At 43.8% G+C, this 22,599-nt stretch overlaps 1 protein-coding gene across 1 annotated transcript; it reads right to left on the bottom strand.

The window, feature by feature from the left end:
- Positions 1–19,636: 19,636 nt before the first annotated feature.
- LOC120936957 (tigger transposable element-derived protein 1-like) lies at positions 19,637–21,595 on the bottom strand. The gene is made up of 2 exons (XM_040349838.1): positions 20,164–21,595; positions 19,637–19,662 (listed from the first exon to the last, which is right to left on the bottom strand). The coding sequence occupies exons 1-2, from the start codon at positions 21,593–21,595 to the stop codon at positions 19,637–19,639; spliced, it is 1,458 nt and encodes a 485-aa protein (XP_040205772.1).
- Between the last annotated feature and the right edge of the window lie 1,004 nt (positions 21,596–22,599).

Genomic DNA, 22,599 nt, shown 5'->3' with positions numbered 1-22,599 from the left:
GAGCACAGGGGGACAGGGTGGGGTGCACAGGGTGGGATGAGCACAGGGTGGGATGAGCACAGGGGGACAGGGTGGGATGAGTACAGGGTGGGATGAGCACAGGGTGGGATGAGTACAGGGTGGGATGAGCACAGGGGGACAGGGTGGGATGAGTACAGGGTGGGATAAGTACAGGGTGGGATGAGCACAGGGTGGGATGAGCACAGGGTGGGATGAGTACAGGGTGGGATGAGCACAGGGTGGGATGAGTACAGGGTGGGATAAGCACAGGTTGGGATGAGCACAGGGTGGGATGAGTACAGGGTGGGATGAGTACAGGGTGGGATGAGCACAGGGGGACAGGTTGGGATGAGTACAGGGTGGGATGAGCATAGGGTGGGATGAGTACAGGGTGGGATGAGTACAGGGTGGGATGAGCAAAGGGTGGGATGAGTACAGGGTAGGATGAGCACAGGGGGACAGAGCATCTTTTAATTTGGGAGGAGAGGGTGGTATGGGGATATGTACTGGGGAGTGATTTGAGAGGGAAGATGATTAGTGGGGGGGGGGAATCGGACCCCCCACTAGCACATATCATCTTCCCTCTCAAATCACTCCCCAGAACATATCCCCATACCACCCTCTCCTCTCCCATCACTTCATTCGTTCACCTCGAATCTGCCCCCCCCCCCTTACCTCCTGGTTACTGTGTGCAGCACGGCTCTCTGTCACTTGTGTCTCTCCTCGGCTCCTCCTCCTGGCTGTGTACACATTGAGCCAAGAGGGGGGGTGGAGCCGAAGCGTGACTGTGTATTGCAGTCAGTGGAGAGAGAGGGACGGCTGCACTGTAGCCAAATGACGCTGCGGGACCCCCCCGCGAGCCCCCCTCCTCCCGCACGGAGAGCCGCACAGCTGAATCCTGGAGTTCAGTGCAACTGCACGCTTCGGCACTGAACTCCAGGATTCAGCTGTGCGGCTCTCCATGCGGGACGAGGGGGGCTCGTGGGGAGCCTGTGAACATATCAGCAGGCAGACAGGCGAGCCAGCTTGGGGGCCCCTTACTAGCTCGGGGCCCCAAGCAATTGCTTGGCTTGCCTGTCCTGTTGCGATGGGCCTGATTGCATATCCCTGTTCTAGGGGGATGTCTTTTTTAGGATTTGTATTGCTGAATAATTTGGATGGAATAGGATGTGGGATAATAAGGGATACTCCAGATTCACTGAATATTTGCAGGAGGACATATCCTTTTTCTAAGCCTCCCCAAACAGTATATATGGAGTAACAAGTACAAATGGCAGACCCCCTTTCTAGGAGCTATACCAGTCATAACTATCACTGGCTCTTCCACCCAAAGAAAACAATACTTGGGGCCAGATTCACAGCGGAGATACGACGGAGTATCTCAGATACTCCTTCGTATCTCTCAGAGTATCTATGCGACTGATTTATAGAATCAGTTACGCATAGATATCCCTAAGATCCGTCAGGTGTAATTGTTTTAGGATGCAGTACCGCGGCCGCCGCTGGGGGAAGTTTGCGTCGTAAACCAGCGTCGGGTATGCAAATTAGGAGTTACGGCGATCCACGACGGATTTTCGCGTTCGCTACGTCGCCGCTAGTCTAGTTTCCCGTCGCAAAATTAGTCGTCGTTTTTGGTGCCTTAACTTTACACAGCAAACGTATTGCTGTATAAAGTATAGCCATCGTTCCCGCGTCGAAATGTAAAAATTCACGTCGTTTGCGTAAGCCGTCCGGGAATACGGAATTACGCTACGCGCGTCGCCGTTCGAAAAAATGACGTCACTGCGCGCAAAGCACGGCGGGAATTGCGAAACTGAGCATGCGCAGTAGGTCCGGCGCGGGAGCGCGCCTAATTTAAATGGCACACGCCCATTTAAATTACGCGGGCTTACGTCGGAGGCCGCCGGCGTAGTTTTCATCACAAGTGCTTTGTGAATCAGGCACTTGCGATGAAAACTTGCGGCGGTGTAACGTATCTACGATACGTTACGCCGCCGCACTTCTACCTAAATCTGGCCCTAGGACCCTCAGTTCAGATCAGTACTCACGATGTCACAGGATGCCTCCTTTCAGTATTCACCAGACAGGTTAATGCTCACAATACTACCCCCAGGACAGCCAGACCCCTTCCAACTTTTAGAACTTTTCAGTGGGCTCTCCAGATTTTCTACCCAGTGACGTTGATTCCATTGGGTTGGGGTTTCCTCTGGCAGGATTAGACCCAGGACTAGAACAGGGCTCCTCCAGGCCTCAGACAATTTATGTACTTCTCAACCACCTACTGGGCATACCTCCCTCAGAAATTGGCTGTTGTGCCATACATATTCAAAGTGCTCATTTGACTTTCCATTATGATTTTAGCATCCTGAATACAGGGGAAACAATCAAACTTTTTTTTTCCTGATGAAGTCACGTGATCGTGACAATACGCGTAGGAAATAGATGGGCACCGGAAGGGACATCAGGCCGCGAGCTCGCTACTCGTTTATTTTTTACCCTCTTTTAACTGCTATGTGAGTACCTATTTTTAAATAACTACTATACTTCACTATTGGGGCCCCCGTTCTCCTTTTTTATCCATCTGTTGATGTGCCACTTGTCACCCGAGCCATTGTAATATGACGGTGGCAGGAGCCCTCTGTCCCTCCGGGCCGCCGTCATATGACGTCCTTGGCTTCCCGGGGAAATGTAGAGAGCGTGTGCTCACCGCATTACTCCGGACACGATGTACATGCCCGGCGGCCGCGATGTCTGTCGGGTACTTGCAATTGCTCAACACAGAGCAGGGACGTGGATCTGTGTGTGTAAACACACAGATCCATGTCCTGTCAGTCTCCTCCCCTTGTGAGTCCCCTCCTCCTACAGTTAGAATCACTCCCTAGGTAACACATTTAACCCCTTGATCACCCCCTAGTGTTAACCCCTTCCCTGCCAGGCACATTTACACAGTAATCAGTGCATTTATATAGCACTGATCGCTGTATAAATGTGAATGGTCCCAAAATAGTGTCAAAAGTTTCCAATGTGTCCGCTGCAATGTGGTACTCCCAATAAAAAGTGCAGATTACTAGTAAAAAAATAATAATAAAAAAGCTATAAATCAATAACCTATTTTGTAGACGCTATAACTTTTGCACAATCCAATCAATATACGCTTGTTGCAATTTTTTTTTATACCAAAAATATGTAGAAGAATACATATTGGCATAAACTAAGGAAAACATATATATATATATATATATATATATATATATATATATATATATATATATATATATATATTTTTTTTTTTTTTATTTTTTTTTTAATTATAGCAAAAAGTTAAAAAAATATTGTGTTTTTTTTTTCAAAATTGTCAGTATTTTTTTGTTTATAGCGCAAAAAAATTAAAACCGCAGAGGTAATCAAATACCGCCAAAAGAAAGCTCTATTTGTGGGGGAAAAAAATATCAAAAGTTAATTTGGGTACAATGTCACACGACCGCACAATTGTCATTCAAAATGTTACAGCGCTGAAAGCAGAAAATTGGCCTGGGCAGAAAGGGGGTGAAAATGCCCTGTATTGAAGTGGTTAATAAATATAAAGGAAACATACATATATAAGAAGCATTCACCAGGCTCCATACAAATTGCCATCCATAAGGAAATATTCAGGGAGACCCATTACAGGACCCTAAGATTTGGATTACCCCTGGCTATCTTTATGCTGTTACCTTACAGCAGTAAGGTAAGGAGTAACTGCACCTTTAGGTGTAATCACACTGAAGAAAATGATCATTCAATCACATTGTCACATATGCTAGTTGGAATCCAGCACTTAAAGAGGAAGTAAACCCTCTAAAGCATTTCTTTAAAAAAAAAAAACCTGCAAGAGAAAGGCATAATGAACTAGTATGCATAGCATACTAGCTCATTATGAATTATTTACCTTAGAGCAAAGCCCCTGAAGCGACTCTCGTTCCTCACCCCCGCCATTGATACCCGAGTTACTTCCAGGTATCACGGCTCCGGCGCTGTGATTGGCCAGAGCCGCAATGACATCACTCCCGCGCATGCGCGCGGGAGCCATCAGTGATGGCACATTCGCCCTCACTAGAGGCATGCTCAGTGCGCCTGCGCCGTTGTCTATGATGCGCATGCGCAGGCGGTGCAGTCTTTAACCGTGTAGGTTTAGGAGATATTTGTTGCACCTACAGGTAAGCCTTAATCTAGGCTTACGTGTAGGTTAAAGTGGTCTGTATGGGTTTACAACCACTTTAACACTATAATCACTTTTTTGAGGATTTATATCTACTATGAACTTCATGGCACTTGCACTTTATTCCATTTAGATTTACGGTATATTGTCTTTTGATACCATATTATGATGGATTATTTTTTCTATTGCACATGAAATATCCATCACTTATACATTTTTGATTATTTTTCACTGCAGATCTGTTATGCATTGCTTTTTAGTGTATCAATGTATTTAATAATTTTTAGTGTTTATGATTTTATACACATAGCACTATGTATGAATTACTAAAGCACTTTATTTTTGTATTTTTGGAGCTCAGCACCATATATTCATTTTTTATTATATTCCCTTTTGGGTGGTGTTTGACCCGGTCGGTGATTGCTGCAACCAAGCACTATATATATTTTTTCAACTTTAGGCAGCGCGGGAATATCTATTGTATCCAAACAATCAAACCTGCTGCCTGTGAAACACAGAACAGACTAAAGCTATTAACAACCACTCCACTGATTACAAAGTAGCCAAAAAGATCAATATGATGCCCTTTCAAGTGGTGTTTATTTTCCTTAGGCCTCGTACACATGACCGCTTTCCTCAACAGAATCCATCAAGAAACTTGGTGGGAGAGCTTTTTTGCAGAGGAAAACGGTCGTGTGTATGTTTTTCATCAAGAAAACTAACGAGGAACTCGACGAGAAAAAAAGAGAACAAGTTCTCTTTTTCCTCGACGGGAGCCTCAATTTCCTTGTTGTGTTCCTCGTCGTGCTGGTTTTCGACGAGAAACATGTTCGTGTGTATGCTAAGAAACCCGCGCATGCTCAGAATAAAGTATGAGAAGGGAGCGCACCTTTGGTAAAAGTAGCGTTTGTAATGGAGATAGCACATTCGTCACGCTGTAACAGACTGAAAAGTGCAAATCGTCTCTTACCAAACTTTTACTTAACACGCAGTAACATGAGATTAGCAAAAGCAGCCCCAAGGGTTGTGCCAGTGGAATCGAACTTCCCCTGCCGTTGTATGTGTTGTACGTCACCGCGTTTGAGAAGGAGGAGATTTGGTCTTGACAGTGTGTACGCAAAGCAAGCTTGTCGAGTTTCTCCACAAGCCTTATGCCGCGTACACACGATCATTTTTCAGCATGAAAGAAAACATAGTTTTTCAGCATGTCTAAAAAACTACGTTTTCCCAACTTCATCATTAAAACGACGTTGCCTACACACCATCGTTTTTAAAAAATGATCTAGCAAAGCGCGGTGACGTACAACACGTACAACGGCACTTTAAAGGGGAAGTTCCATTCGCATTTGGGCTGCTTTAGCTGATTCCGTGTTAGTAAAAGACAGGAACGTAGGTCAGGGGCACACAGAGACAGATCGCCGCCGGGCACACGCGATCGCTCGTTACAGAGCGAGGACCGGGAGCTGTGTGAAACACACAGCTCCCGGTCCTCGCTCTGTAACGTGTGTGTAAACACACAGCTCCCGGTCCTCGCTCTGTAACGTGTGTGTAAACACACAGCTCCCGGTCCTCGCTCTGTAACGTGTGTGTAAACACACAGCTCCCGGTCCTGTCAGGGAGAGAAATGCTGACATGGGGAAATGACTGATCTTCTGTTCATACATTGTATGAACAGAAGATCAGTCATTTCCCCATGTCAGTCCAACCCCCCCTACAGTTAGAACACACCCAGGGAAAATACTTAACCCCTTCCTCGCCCCCTAGTGTTAACCCCTTCACTGCCAGTGGCATTTTTATAGTAATCCAATGCATTTTTATAGCACTGATCGTTATAAAAATGCCAATGGTCCCAAAAATTTGTCAAAAGTGTCCGATGTTTCCTCCATAATGTCGCAGTACCGAAAAAAAATCGCTGATCGCCGCCATTACTAGTAAAAAAAAAATATTAATAAAAATGCCATAAAAATACCCCCTATTTTGTAAACGCTATAACTTTTGCGCAAACTAGGGTTGTCCTGATATCGATACTAGTATCGGTATTGGGACCAATACAGAGCATTTTCCGTGAGTACTTGATGTATCGGATCAGGCAATTGCCTTATTCATGTAGTTTAGTTTAACAATCTTTACTGTAACTGTCCTGAATCAGTCCATGTTCTCTCACACGCTAAGTTTTTTTGATTATTACATCACAGTAGAGCACAACTGCTTGTATGAAGTATGCTAACAAGTACACTTCATTCATCACAGATGTCACATTTCTTTGATAGTGTGCCACCTGTGATGAATGAAGTGTTTCTTAGAATACAAAGAGGTTTGAAAACATTGTACTTAGCAGCACTCATCTAATGTCACATGCACAATGTTTTCAAACCTCTTTGTATTCTAAGAACTCCAACCAGTAAAACATTTGTCATGCTAGGTGTTGGACCACAATATTACTTCCTTTTTCTCTGTCCTACTATTAGGGCTGCAGACTGGCTGGTATCTTTTATCAAAGGACTTGTAAACTGGCACAACAGGTTTCAATGTGTCACTGTCACATTTCATTAAAAAAAGTATCGGTAATCGGTATCGGCGAGTACTTGAAAAAAAGTATCGGTACTTGTACTCGGTCTTAAAAAAGTGGTATCGGGACAACCCTAGCGCAAACCAATCAATAAACGCTTATTGCGATTTTTTTTTTTACGAAAAATATGTAGAAGAATACGTATCGGCCTAAACTGAGGAAAACATTTTTTTCTTATATTTTTTTATAGATTTTTGGGGGGTATTTATTATAGAAAAAAGTAAAACATATTAATTTTTTTTTAAATTGCCGCTTTTGTTTATAGCGCAAAAGCTAAAAACCGCAGAGGTGATCAAATACCACCTAAAGAAAGCTCTATTTGTGGGGGAAAAAGGACGCCAATTTTGTTTGGGAGCCACGTCGCACGACCGCGCAATTGTCAGTTAAAGCGACGCAGTGCCGAATCGCAAAAAGTGCTCTGGTCTTTGACCAGTAATATGGTCCGGGGGTTAAGTGGTTAAGCACACTTTAAGTACAGAAGAATAACTAATGAGTGCAAAATCAGGCTCACTTCTGCATAGAAACCAATCAGCTTCCAGGTTTTATTGCTAAAGCTTAATTGGACAAGCTGAGGTTAGAAGCAGCTCCACCATATTACGGAAGGGTGGCTCCCCTTCAGTCCACCTGCCCTTATCTATCCATCAGAATGCATGTGCCTCCATTGTGGGGACACTCAGGGGCAGATCCACAGAGAGAGTACGCCAGCGTATCTACTGATACGCCGGCGTACTTTCAAATTTCCCACGTCGTATCGTTGTTTTGAATCCTCAAAACAAGATACGACGGCATCTGGGTTAGATCCGACAGGCGTACGTCTTCGTACGCCTTCGGATCTAAGATGCAATTCTTCGGCGTCCGCTGGGTGGCGTTCCTGTCGTTTTCCGCATCGAGTATGCAAATTAGCTATTTCCGACGATCCATGAACGGCTGTCGCATTCTTTTACGTCGTCTCTAGTCGGCTTTTTCCGGCGTATAGTTAAAGCTGCTGTTTCGTGGCGTATAGTTAGACCTGCTATGTTAAGTATGGCCGTCGTTCCCGCATTTAATTTAAAAAAAAATTTCCGTTTGCGTAAGTCGTCCGTGAATCGCGGGATGGACGTAATTTTCGTCCAAGTCAAAACAATGACGTCCTTGCGACGTCATTTCGCGCAATGCACGGCGGTAAATTTATGGACGGCGCATGCGCAGTTCATTCGGCGCGGGGACGCGCTTCATTTAAATGAAACACGCCCCCCTACTCGCCGATTTGAATTAGGCGCCGTTACGCCGCGAGAGATACACTACGCCGCCGTAACTTACGGCGCTAATTCTTTGTGGATTCAAAGCTGCCAAAAGTAAGTTACAGCGGCGTAGCGTATCTCACATACGCTGCGCCCATCTAATTGTATGTGGATCTGCCCCTCATTGTTTAGTGTTAGGACCACAGATTACAGGGTGCCTTGGCGCGGCTCTGTGGCTCACGCATACATTTGCAAATACGTGCGGACAAAACCCCTGTTTTTAACGCATACTGGTAGACAGGTTAATTGGTTGTTCTGCGAGCTGGTCGGTAAGTAGGCTAGGTTTTTCCCTGGGCATTCCCCAGGTTTTGTTGTTATATTCTGAGTGCACCAGCCTTAGTAAATCTACCCCAATGTATTTTTGGCTCGGAATTCTAAAACATGTGTTGTCAGTAGACAGGGACCAAACTCCCCCCTATTTTGGTGTATGGCCCATGTCCACTGACAACACATGTTTAGAATTCAGAGCCAAAAATACAGGTTCTAACCCGAACAACGAATCCCATTGAAGTCTATGGAAGTCGAGCAAGAAAAAACAATAGTGCCCATTTTGAAGGCTTATATGCAAGTAATTGGCAATCAATGGGGTATGGGGGCCCAAGTACTGTTCAGGGGGACATGTATTAATGCAAAAAAAAAAAAATCAGGAGCAGTGATTTTAATTATGCTTAAAGTGCAACCATAAAAATGAAAAATGTATTTAAATATAGTGCCTGGGGGGTCCCCCTTAGTCCGCCTGTAAAGTGGCAGACCTGTAGCATATAAATATCATGCTGCAGCAAAAGTGACATTTCCAAAGAAAAAAAATGAGTCAAATCCCATTTAAAATGACTCGCAATTACAATTTCCGGCACTCAGCTATTGAAAAAATAACAGTGTGGGGTCCCCCCAAAATCTATACGAGACCCTTATCCGCGCATGCTGCCTGGCAATTTAGGAAAGGGGGGGCGAGCACCCCCACCCCCTCCTGAACCATACCAGGCCACCTGCCCTCAAAATAGGAGGTAGATGTTTTGGGGTGGGGGTTAAAAAAATATAACAGTAACATTTTAAAAAAATATTAAGATATTATGTACTTAATTAGCAAAGTTTGTATGTGTATTTTTCTACTACTGATGGATTCTTTTTACAATGTTACAAGTCCAAATAGCAAATTTGAAAATCTAAAGAGACAGTAACACAAGCATGTGCACAGATTTAAAAGTGTATTAGTAGTTATTGTGTGTTTTTTTTTTTTAATTGTCTAAAAAATTAGAAAAAGGTTAATTTGTCTGTTTTTTTTTGGGGGGGGGGGGGGTTATTGTTTTGTCTTTTAACAATTCATTATCATGGTCACTGATCATGATCACTTTGGTTTCATTTTTTCACTTTCTGCTGTATTTTGATATTTAAAGGTATATTTATCAACAGAAAAAAGTTTAAAAATTATATGAAATATAAGGAGGCATGTACAAAAATACACCACATGCTAGTTTTTTTTTTTTTTTAATGAGGGTCTCTTTTTTTCTTTTTTTTAATGTATGGTATTGTATTAGAGATTCTTATGCCGCGTACACACGACCATTATTCATGTCATGGAAAAAAAAAAAGTTTTTCTCTGCGTGATTTGTCGTGATTACTCTCAAGCCTGCCTTGCATACACACGTTCGTGAAAAGAAAATGCTCTAGCAAAGCGCGGTGACGTACAACACGTACGACGGCACTATAAAGGGGAAGTTCCATTATAATGGCGTCACCCTTTGGGCTGCTTATTTCCCTGTCTTATAACTTGCTTCTAAGCATGTGTGTTTTTCCCCCCTCGTTAAAGCGTACACACGACCGTTTTTCACGACGTGAAAAACTACGAGAAAAAATAGGGCAGGTTCTAAAATAGATTCGCCCATTTTTCTTGTCGAGAAAAATGCTCTGGAGCATACACACGACCGTTTTTCACGACCAATTTTAAAAATGGCATTTTTCTCGTCATGAAAAACAGTCGTGTGTATGCGGCATTACAGTCTCTTTACATATTTGTTGTCTGAAACACCTTAAGTAACAGCAAACTACACCTGAAACAAACAAAAGAACATTCAGTGAAGGGATGATGGAGGCTTCCTATGACTTTTGGGTGATAAAAGATTGCTTAGCAGCCTTTCAAAGGGCCAAAGGTGAACATAAAAAATGGTCTCCGTTTGACTTCTGTAATTCTGGTTGATATTTTTTTTTTCATTTGCTGATTTTAGGTCAAGCCAAATTTTGGAAGATTAATAGCATTATTCAGCACACAAATCACCCAAATCTGGCTCTGATATGCGAATAAGGCAGTTGCATAAAAAAACCCCTGTGTACATGATACCAACTGCATTTACAGTTTGCTAAATTGTGTTTCAGATTATCTGCTTTGTCTCCATTCCTGTTATCCTGTCACTGACCAGACGTGGTGATATGATAAATCTAGGCTATGACCTTGGCTTATATCCCAAATCCGGAACTCTTCTAGCCTCCTGCCTCATTGTGTTACTAACTATGATTCTTCTTTGCCTGCTTTGCCCTTGTGATCAGCTTTGCCTGCTTTGACCTGTGTGCCAGTTACAATATAGGTCCGCCTGAACAAACCTCAATTATGTTTTTGACCAAGTTCCTGATAAGCCTGTTCTTATCGAATTACTAATTTAACACTACACGACACCAATACAGACTAGATGGGGCAACTTTGCTTCTCCTGGAAGTGGAGAGTTAGAAACACATATGGGTAAGTTCAGGTAGGGGCGCGCAAATCTAGGTTGGCGTAGCCTAGCGTGTTTACATTACGCCGCCTTAAGTAAGAGAGGCAAGTACATGATTCACAAAGTACTTGCCTCCTTACTTAGGGCGGCGTAGTGTAAATGCGGCAGGCGTAAGGGCGCCTAATTCAAATGGGTTGGGGGGCGTGTTTAATGGTAATGAGGCTTGACCTCACGTTTTTTTGTCACTGCGCATGCGCCGGGCGACTATATTTCCCAGTGTGCATTGCGGTTACCTACGCCGCACGGGCCTATTGATTTCGACGTGGACATAAACGGCATAAATCCCGATTCACGGACGACTTACGCAAACAACGTTAAAATTTTGAATCTCGCGGCGGGAACGGCGGCCATACTTTAACATTGTTATTCCACCTAATAGGTGGAATAACTTTAGGCCTCCTAAGGCCTTACGGAAACGGCGTAAATCGACTGCGGCGGCCGGGCGTACGTTCGAGAATCGGCGCACAAACTCATTTACATAATATACGCCGACCGCAATGGAAGTGCCACCTAGCGGCCATCCGAAAAATTGCAATCTAAGATAGGACGGCGCAAGCCGTCCTATCTTAGATATGTTTAAGCGTATCTCTGTTTGAGCATACGCTTAAACATACGTCGGCGTAGATTCTGAGTTAGGCCGGCTTATCTACTGATAAGTCGGCCTAACTCTTACTGATTCTACCTAATATAGTTCATACATATAAATATATCTCTACAGGATAAGCTCAGATGAATAAAGGTATGTGTGTTTTTTTTATATAGAAGGTCAATGTTTTTTTCTACCTTTAATTACCATAGATGTAAACCCAATCACAAAAACTATCATATAATCTTTAACATGCTAATGTAATTTTAAAAGTATTTAAATTTTTTCTACAGCTTTGGTTAGAATTTGCAGCACATAGACTGAAACTTCATGATAAAAATGGGTGGGTTAATATTTAGTTTAAACATTTCAAATATGTTATGAGACAAGTGCAAATTGTACAAGTAACACTAAATTAGGGTTGATTTTCTAAAACTGGAGAGTGCAAAATGTGGTGCAGCTGTGCATGGCCGCCGCTCCGCATAGTTATTCAAAAAAGTTATAAAACTATGTCCACACCGTTGTCATTTTGCTTGTGGGCATTGTGAAGCCCACAAGCACTTATTTCCTGGAAGTCTTGGATGGGGACTGATAATTGGGTAGCGCACTGCATCCTGGGAAATGATGACACACATTTCCCAGGAGCATTAGAGGGAGATGATGTCAGGACCCTAGGTTATTCCAAAGGCAGATTTTGTGGGACTGCATAGCAACAGGCATTTCCAGATGAGTAAAAAAAAATGTTTTTTATTTTTTAGGTCTAATGAGCACAATAATGGAAAAAAAAATTGGGGATGGAAACTCCACTTTAAGCTTTGACAAAAAAAAAAACCTGGAGCCTAGGTTCACACTGCTGCGAATTCAAAATCGCGGTGAAATGCGCGATTTTACCGCGATTTGCGGGCCGCGATTTTGCCGCGATTTCGGCCGCAATTTAATGTAAATCGCGGCCCGAAATCGCAAAAAGTAGTACAGGAACTACTTTTTGAAATCGCAGATGCGGCGTCGCACTGATTAGGACAGTGCCATTGCCGACAATTGCCGGCAAATGCCGCCGATTTGAGATGCGATTTGACATGTCAAATCGCATCTCAAATCGTTCCAAATCGTACCCAGTGTGAACCAGGGCGGAAGCTGATTGCATTCTATGCAGAGCTGCACCAGATTTTGCACGCCCCGGTTTTAGTAAATCAACCACATTGAGCGGAATTTACTAAGATGGGAGCAAACAGAATGTGGAATCAGCTGTACATGGCAACCAATCAGCTTCAGTCTTTCTTTTTCAAATCCAAGCTGAACAAGCTCAAGATAGAAGAAGATTGGTTACTATGCTCCAGATTCTGTTTGCGCCAGTTTTGATAAATGTACATTATGGCATATAGAAGGAAACTGATACCTAAGGACTTTTTACAGACTATTTTACAGAAAAATAATAGTAATTATTACTACTGTCGTCTAAAAAAAAACAAAATTGTGAGCAGAACGTTTTTTAATTACAAAAGAGACATACTATATCTCTTCTACAATAAAAACTTCTTACCTTCCTTGCAATCTTCTTTAAACTGTAAACTTGAGCAGCTCAGTGTAAGATTGGCAGCAAATTACATCTGTGGGGTGAAATTAATTATAGGCAGAGTTTAGTTCTGCTTTGAAGATGGACAATCTCTGTAATATGTACAGTAACTTTACCTACATAATACTTTCCATAGAACTAGAGATTTGAATGTGGAGTTCTCCCAATGCTAGTGATATTCCATGCTTGATGTAAGGCCTCGTACACACCTATCTCACACCTACACATATGGAGGAAACACTGCAAACACCGGAGGAAACACTACAAAATATATATTTTTTTTTAATAGAACAATAGAAGAACACTAGCTAAAGTGTCGAGAAACTCGTCGTAAAAGAAACATTGTTTTCCTCGACATGTTTCTTGTCAGGCTTGTCGAGAATCTTGTCAAGCTTTCTTTGCGTACACGCTGTCAAGACAAAATCTCGACGTTCTCAAACGCGGTGACGTGCAATATGTACGACGGCATTATAAAGGGGAAGTTTGATTCCACTGGCGCCACCCTTGGGGCTGCTTTTACTAATCTCATGTTACTGCGCATTAAGTAAAAGTTTGGTGAGAGACGATTCGCGCTTTTCAGTCTGTTACAGCGTGACGAATGTGCTATCTCCATTACGAACGCAACTTTTACCGAACTTTATTCTGAGCATGCGCACATTTCTAAGCATACACACGAACGTGTCGTAAACCAGCCCGACGAGAAACACGACGAGGAAATTGAGACTCCCGATGAGAAAAAAGAGAACATGTTCTCTTTTTTTCTCGTCGAGATCCACGACAGTTTTCTTGACTAAAAACATACACACGACCGTTTTCCTCGGCAAAAAAGCTCTGCCAGCATTTTTTCTTGATGGATTTTGTCGAGGAAAACTGTCGTGTGTACGAGGCCTTAAAGTCTATTTTCTATTGCCACCTGCTCCACTACCTTCTCCATTTATTCCTATAGAAGATCTACAAGAGCGTGAGTGTCAGGCCTCGTACACACGACCGAGTTTCTCGGCAAAAACCAGCAAGAAACTTGCTAGGAGATAATTTTTTGCCGAGGAAACCGGTCGTGTGCACATTTTCGTTGAGGAAACTGTCGAGAAACTCGACGAGCCAAAAAGAGAGCAAGTTCTCTATTTCCTCGACGGGAATGGAGAAACTTGCCTTGTTGAGTTCCTCGACAGCCTAACAAGGAACTCGACAAGGAAAACGATGTGTTTCGCCCGTCGAGTTCCTTGGTCGTGTGTACGAGGCTATATAGTATTCCTGTCTTGAGCTATTCTTCTTTACCAGTTTCCTATGGAAATGTATTTTAAATTTACTTACTAGACATTTGCTTTGATTCTTTTGCTTTTTATTTTATTTTAGAATTTCATAATCAGATCAGAAGAAAACCAAACAACGATTTAGAATTCATAATGTTCATTCCGCTTGAGTCCATTCCTTAGACAAGACGCAGAGTTCAGTTTACTATCTTGTTATCATTCAGCACGTGGCTGAAGTCTGTAGTGTGGCAGGAATGCAGCGACATCACAGGAATATAAAACCATTGCCTTTGTCTACAATATCCCAAGCAGACATCATGCTGACCTCTGATTATGTTCCTAACTCAATGCCTGTTAACAACTTCCTCCCATCCTGTTCCTTTATTCCTGTCTCTACACAGAACAGAAGTATCTAGAAGTCAATGTGCAACAAAATAAAGACATTATTTCACACAAATTATGCAGATCACACAGATTTATGATAGTTGTAGGGTAGAACAAATATATAATAACGATTTACTGTTCACTATTCAGTATACATTGGGTACACATTAACTAATTTAAGCAATAGGGTAAAAAAAAACATTTGACTAGCTGCAAGATGACTTTTCGTTTTTTTATATTTTTCCTTGTAAGCGCAAGGACTAGGCTCCGGTGGTGGCACATTCTATCTTCCGTGTATACCTCTGATTTGGGCTGGAGCAACATTTCTCTTTGCTGTGTCATCTTGTGTACGATTTTCTGATGACCACACCCACCTTACAAAGCTGCTCCTTTGGAAGTGGTTATTATTTATGCACAGACTGCAGAAAAATATCATTTGACTGCAGAGATTTTTCAGATCACTTAAAGTGGAACATTAGTCCTAACATAATGTCCTGCTAGATCACTTCAGGATGGCTCCTTTTGCAGGTATACCTATGTAAAACCTTAAAAAGAAGTGTCTATTCTGAGATATCACACTGTTTAAAATCCTATACTGTTTAAAATCCAGAAATACACTGTCTTACCCTGCCCTACACAATTACACATCCTCAATTGATCTCCATTTTTAGGCATTTTTAGGCACTGCTGAGTTTGTAGAGGCCAATCTGATGACATCCTTAAAGTGGAATCCTATCCTTTAGGGCTCATTTACACTTGCTTTGGCTTCAACACACATTAACTACTTGGCCATTGTAAAATGACGGCCAGTAAGTGGCTCTACAATGCCGGGAAGACGTCCTTTTGACGTCCCACGGCTCCTCTGGCCACTGGGGGCGTGCGTGCCCGGCGCTTAACTGAGGTGCCAGAGCGCGTGCCGAGCGGCCGCGATGTCCGCCAGGTACCCGCGATCGGCCGTTACACAAACAAGGACGTTGTGCTGTGTGTGTAAACACACAGATCTAACACACAGATCTACATCCTGTCAGGGAGAGGAGACCGATGCTGTGTCTCTTGTACATAGGGACACAGTTCGGTCACCTTCCCCAGTCAGTCCCCTCCCCCCACAGTTAAAATCACTAGTAGGGAACACATTTAACCCCTTCCTCGCCCCCTAGTGTTAACCCCTTGCCTGCCAGTCACATTTATACAGTAATCAGTGCATATTTATAGCACTGATTGATCGATAAATGTAAATGGTCCCAAAAATGTGTCAAAAGTGTCTGATGTGTCCGCCATAATGTCGCAGTCCCAATAAAAATCGCAGATCGCCGCCATTACTAGTAAAAAAAAAAATCATAATTCTGTCCCCTATTTTGTAGGCGCTTTAACTTTTGCGCAAACCAATCACTATACGCTTATTGCGATTTTTATTTACCAAAAATATGTAGAAGAATAGAAAACGGCCTAAACTGAGAATTTTTTTTTTTTTTTTTTTTAATTGGGATATTTATTATAGCAAAAAGTAAACAATAGTGTGTTTTTTTCAAAACCGCAGAGGTGATCAAATACCATCAAAAGAAATCTCTATTTGTTGGGAAAAAAGGAAGTCAATTTTGTTTAGGAGAAACGTCGCACGACCGCGCAATTGTCCAGCGACGCAGTGCCGAAAGCTGAAATTTCTCCTGGGCAGGAAGGGGGTATATGTGCCCAGTAAACAAGTGGTTAATGGCTAGTTTACACTTTTTGTTTAATTCTGTATTTTTTTTATTGTTTTCAACAACATCATATATAAATTAGAGCATTCTACATTCAAAATACATTAGACCAATCCAGATACAGTAGACATACGCATATTACATCATCCATTAACCCCCCCAAACACAAAAAAAGTTTACACTTGCTTCAAAACAAGGAAAGCTTTAACAACGCTAGACAAAGCTCCTAACACTAAATAAAATGGTTAGCTTGCAGTCTGTAACAGCCACTTTTTTCGCTGGCTGTTCCCTGCTATAAATAGCCCTCCTTGCTAATGACAGGCGCTTTCGGCGCCGTAATGCGTTCCATGCTGGAATGCATACGGCGCTCGCACAATGACGTCATTGCCCGGCGCCGTGCACGGAAGTGCGCCGTAGCGAATCGGCGCTTCTCGTCGAATTCAGTGCTGATGCATTGCAGCTGCTCCTGGCCTATAAAGGCATTCAATGGAGGAACAAACTTTGTTCTATTATTGTGGGCCGTAGCCGGCTAGGCTACCAGCCTTTCTAGGCCTTGGAGGCATCTACTATCAAGCCTACAGAGGTACTACAGGTCCCAGCAATCCCTGCACTGCACCGCTCCTGCCATCAACTACTCCTTTAGTGCCATCTGCAGTTATTGCAACTGGGAGCCATTGCTGGGGACAACCTTTAGAGATTTCCTTGCTGAACATCCTTCACCACAGAATCCATATTGCCTATCCTGAAGCCTGCAAAGCGGATAAGTAGCTATTGTATTACTAGTAGTGCTAACCTGGATCCCAAGGACCCAACTCACCGCCGTCCCATAACAGGCCTTAATGTTCTCTCCAAGATAATGGAGAAAGTAGTGGTACAACAGCTGCAACAGCATCTAGATACCCACAATCTACTGGATCCATTACAATCAGGCTTCCGTCCCGGACACGGGACAGAAACGGCCTTACTCAAAATATGGGACGATGCCCTCGAGGCCGCAGACGAAGGAGAATCTTGTCTCCTGGTTCTGCTGGACCTAAGCGCAGCCTTTGACACGGTAGACCACAAACTGTTACTGATGCGACTAGCCAAGGTAGCAGAAGTCGCAGAAGGTGATTTACCATGGTTTTCTTCCTTTCTTGAAAACCGATCACAAACAGTTAAATTGGGTTGTTTCACGTCGGAAAAGCGCACGGTGTCATGTGGAGTCCCCCAAGGATCCCCCCTGTCACCGGTGCTTTTCAACATCTATCTTCGCCCTCTCTTTGATATTATCAGTAGCCAAGAACTACTCTATCACTCTTATGCAGACGATACGCAACTGTATTTTCGCATCTGCAACAAAAAGGATCATCATCTCAGTTTAGAGAAATGTCTCTCTTTGATAGAAAACTGGATGACTAAGAGTTATCTTAAACTCAACAGTTCAAAAACAGAACTCCTTATGTTTCACGCCAGCCGAAAGAGTCAACTGGCAACAACCTGGACACCCCCGCCCATTCTGGGCCAAATCATCACCCCTAGCTCCAAAGTCAAAAGTCTCGGGGTCATCTTCGACACCTTCATGACAATGGACGCACAAATAGGGTCAGTAGTCAGCGGAGCGCACCATCTGTTGCGCCTACTACGCAGACTTATTCCATTTATCCCCAAAGAAGACGTAGCAGTCGTGGTGGGAACAATCGTGAATTCCAGACTGGACTATGCAAATGCCCTTTACCTCGGACTCCCAAAGTACCAAATCTCTCGTCTGCAAGTCGTACAGAATACGGCTGCCAGACTTGTGACTGGGAAAAAAAAATGGGAATCAATCTCACCTTCGTTGAGAACCCTTCACTGGCTGCCAGTAAAAGACAGAATTGCATTTAAAGCACTCTGCCTGACACATAAGTGCATCCATGGGAAGGCTCCGCAATATCTTTGCGACAAGATAGAACCTCACAATTCGAATCGCGTTCTGCGATCCACCGACCAAAATCTGGTCAGGGTACCAAAAACCAAATACAAGTCCAAAGGAGAAAGAAGGTTTGCTTTTCAGGGTCCTAGACTATGGAACGCTTTACCAACCAGCATTCGGTTGGAGGAAAACCACCTGACTTTCAGAAGACGAATCAAAACTCTGCTCTTTTGATGACATGAGACACGAACAACTAGCGCCCAGAAGCGATTCAGTTCGCATGCGCCGCGCTTTAGAAGTTTTTCATTCATTCATTCATTCATAGCAAGATCTGCTACTAATGTGCCTGCTATACAATTGCTATTGTTTATCATGCCTTCAGACTATCAACATATTTAGGATATACTGTTGTGCTAAAGGACTGTCTCCTAAGGAATATCTTAAAGGGACATCTACACTCAAATACCCTGATCTTTATTCACCTCTCATAAGTAACTATTAGTTATTGCTACAACTTCTAATTACTACATGTACTCTCAAATTACCTGAGCTATACTGCCTCTCATATGTAACTAGTAGTTGCCTCTACAACTTGTGTATTACTACATGTACTCTCAAAGTACCTGAGCTATCCTGCCACTCTTATATAACTAGTACAGGCATACCCCGCTTTTACGTACACAATGGGACCGGGGCATGTATGTAAAGCGAAAATGTACTTAAAGTGAAGCAATACCTTTTTTCACTTCTAAATGTGTGCACTGCATTGCAATAGTCATTTACAAGCATAACTGATATGAATAATGCATTGATAACTAAAATAAACACAATATTCAAATAAAAATTGTAAGCTTACCCCATCTCGTTGTTGCAAGGCCAGAGCAGCTGAGATAATTCATTGTGGTAGGAAGGGTGAAGGCATACAGGTATCTTCTGTTTCACTAGTCAAATCTTCAAAGGCGAGACGCTTTCTTGCTGGCGAAATGGGTGTACTACAAGAAGAAATCAGAGTAGGAGCAGGACTTGATGGTGATGTCAGAGCTGGAAATGGACTGTCAGGTATGCAGGTATCTTCTGTTTCACAAGTCAAGTCTTCAAAAATGAGGCGCTTTCTTGCTGGAGAATTGGGTGTACTACAAGTAGCAATAGGAGCAGGACACGGTGGTGATGTCAGAGCTGGAAACAGACTGTCAGTTGATGATGATCCGCGTGCTGATGGACTTTTAGAAAAGTATGTTTCTATGGAGGTTTGAAGTGTAGCTCTCTTTTTCTCCCTGTAGATTTCTTTGTAACAGGCATAAGCCCCTGAGATGTTAGCATTGACTTTGGAACTTCTTTCAAAATCCCTATCATGCTTTTCAAATAGAGCCATGGCGCTATCAAGATGACGGAAAGCTTCAAAGAGAATTTTTGTTGTTAAAGCGGAGCTCCACCCGATTTTTAAGTCATTTGTAATATTTCTAATACTAAAAAACAATACCGAAATGGATATTTACGTTTAATAAATATGTACATTACCTGAGTTCTTCGTTTGCCTTCCGGTCTGGAGCCTTCGGGTTTTCCTCGGGTTATTCTTATTTCCTGTCCCACGCTGCGTCTTCTGGGAGCTTGTTTCATAGCTCCCTCGTTGTCCTATTCTGGCCTAGACGAAACATCGCGTGATTTCGGGGGCCATTGCTATGGCAACACAGACGCTGACGCCCATGGTCCGTGCTGCGTGTGCGCATGCGCGAGATCGAGCGGTGGATGCTGGGAACACAGCATCACCGCAACCAGGAAGTCCCTGCCCGTATCGAATGCCCACACTACAAATGGCAACGGAAGGAATATAAGTCTTTCTTCAGCACACAAAGGGAGCGGAGCGGACGTTAGAGCGGAGAGAAGTAAGTTAATTTAACCCCTGCAATTAGCTATGTAACTAGACAAAAAAAAAAAAAACGTAATTGCATGGGAGATCCGCTTTAAACCTTCAGGCTGATGATCAATGATCTCAACCCCATCCTGCACATCTTCTTCTCTCTCCTCTTCAAGTTCTAGAAGATCTTCATTGCTGAGGGACTCTGTGTGGGACGCAAGCAGTTCAGCAACTTCTGGCTCCACTTCCAGCTCTAACTGCCTTGCCATATCTACAATATTTTCAGTAACAGTAGCTACATGATCTTCACAGCCTTCTGAATCATCAACTAACTGTGGGCATAATTTTTTCCAGGCCCTTTTCATTGTGGTTTCCTTTATGTCATTCCAAGCATCTCTTATAGTTTTAATGCAATCCAAGATGTTGTAGCTTTTCCAGAATTTGGATAGGACTTCTTTACCGTCTCCTTCTTCTTTGTCTATTGCTGCAATACACTTAATGAATGTTCTTTTTAAGTAGTTTAACTTGAAGGCGGCAATGACGCATTGATCCATTGGCTGCAGTAGTGAGGTAGTATTTGGTGGTAGGAACTGCACTCGAATGTTAGGGTTCAGCTCATCTAGTGTTCGAGGGTGTCCAGGGGCATTATCAACAAGCAGCAATATGTGGAAAGGGATATTGTTGTCCTTGCAATAGGCTTTCACCTCTGGAACAAAGCAGGTGTCAAACCAATCTTCAAAAAGGGCTGCAGTAACCCATGCTTTTTTGTTAGCTCTCCAATGCACTGGAAGCCTAGTTTTAACATAGTTCTTCAAAGCTCTTGGATTTTCCCATCTGTAAATTAGCAAAGGCTTTAGCTTTAAGGTACCAGAAGCATTGCCACCTAACAGAAGGGTTATTCTATCTTTAGCTGGCTTGTAGCCTGGCATTGATCTTTCCTGTATTGCGATAAAGGTTCTTGCAGGCATCTTCTTCCAGAATAGACCAGTCTCATCCACATTAAAAATCTGATCCATGGAGTAGCCTCCATCTTGAATAATTTTGGCAAGCTCTCTTGGATAGCTTTCTGCAGCCTTATGATCTGCAGCAGCTGCCTCTCCTTGTATTTTAATGTTATGTAGGTTAGACCTTTTCTTGAACCTATCAAACCATCCACGGCTTGCAGAAAATTCTGCATCCTTTGCTGTCTCACCTTTCTTAGCCTTCAGGTCATTGAACAGACTTAAGGCTTTAGTTTGTATAATTGCCTGGTTGACAGGAACATGACGTGTAGTCTGATTTTCTATCCAAAGTATTAAGAGTCTCTCCATGTCTGCAACAATGCTATCTCTTTTTCGAATTGTTGTTGTGTTAACAGGTGTAGCACTCTTAATTTCTGCAAGAAGTTTTTCTCTGTTTTTTATGACGGTGTTAACTGTAGTCCGAGTGTAGCCTAGCCTTCGGCCTATTTCAGCTTGAGTTACACCTTCATCATACAACTTAATCATTTTAGCCTTCATATCCAAAGTAATTGATTTACGTTTTTTTTTGGTACTATCTGCCATTACTCAATGCCTACCTGGCAAGCAATGCTGGGCTGGCTGGCGGACACCTCTGGGCAATGCTGGGCTGGCACCTCTGGGTCTTGGTGCTGGCTGGCAGGCACCTCTGGGCCTTGGTACTGGCTAGTGGGTACCTCTGGGCCTTGGTACTGGCTGGCAGGCACCTATGTGCCTTGATGCTGGCTAGCAGGCACCTATGGGCCTTGGTGCTGGCTGGTGGGTACCTATGGGCCTTGATGCTGGCTGGTGGGTACCTCTGGGCCTTGGTACTGGCTGGCAGGCACCTATGGGCCTTGATGCTGGCTAGCAGGCAACTATGGGCCTTGGTGCTGGCTGGCGGGCACCTCTGGGCTGGCAGGCACGATGGGTACCTGTAACAATGAAAATAACAGTGGGGGGGTCAGGGGCTATGATGTGGGTCCAGGGCTGGTAGTGGGGGGGGTCAGGGCCAATAGCAGGGGGGGCGTACGGTACTTACGATTATGCAGACTGTGGCTGGTGAACAGCTCTGGGCTGGCGGGACCTCTGAGCAGCGCTGGGATTGCTGACAGGCTGGTGGGTACCTCTGGGCCTTGGTGCTTGCTGGCAGGCACCTCTGGGCCTTGGTGCTGGCTGACGGGCACCTCTGGGCTGGCAGGCACGATGGGTACCTGTAACAATGAAAATAACAGTGGGGGGGTCAAGGGGCTATGATGTGGGTCCAGGGCTGGTAGTGGGGGGGGGTCAGGGCCAATAGCAGGGGGGGCGTACGGTACTTACGATTATGCAGACTGTGGCTGGTGAACAGCTCTGGGCTGGCGGCACCTCTGAGCAGCGCTGGGATTGCTGACAGGCTGGTGGGTACCTCTGGGCCTTGGTGCTTGCTGGCAGGCACCTCTGGGCCTTGGTGCTGGCTGACGGGCACCTCTGGGCTGGCAGGCACGATGGGTACCTGTAACAATGAAAATAACAGTGGGGGGGTCAAGGGGCTATGATGTGGGTCCAGGGCTGGTAGTGGGGGGGGGTCA

The sequence above is a fragment of the Rana temporaria genome, chromosome 1, assembly GCF_905171775.1.
Source record: "Rana temporaria chromosome 1, aRanTem1.1, whole genome shotgun sequence".
Lineage (NCBI taxonomy): Eukaryota > Metazoa > Chordata > Amphibia > Anura > Ranidae > Rana > Rana temporaria.
This window is presented reverse-complemented; position numbering and strand designations above follow the sequence as displayed.

What these genes read in the sequence shown, in the direction of transcription:
- LOC120936957 (XM_040349838.1), bottom strand. Translation starts at nt 21,595, where the DNA reads ATGGCAGATAGTACCAAAAAAAAACGTAAATCAATTACTTTGGATATG. An exon ending in CATTGATCATCAGCCTGAAG is followed by an intron (nt 19,663 to 20,163) that starts GTTTAAAGCGGA and finishes ATTGTTTTTTAG; the next exon opens with TATTAGAAATATTACAAATG.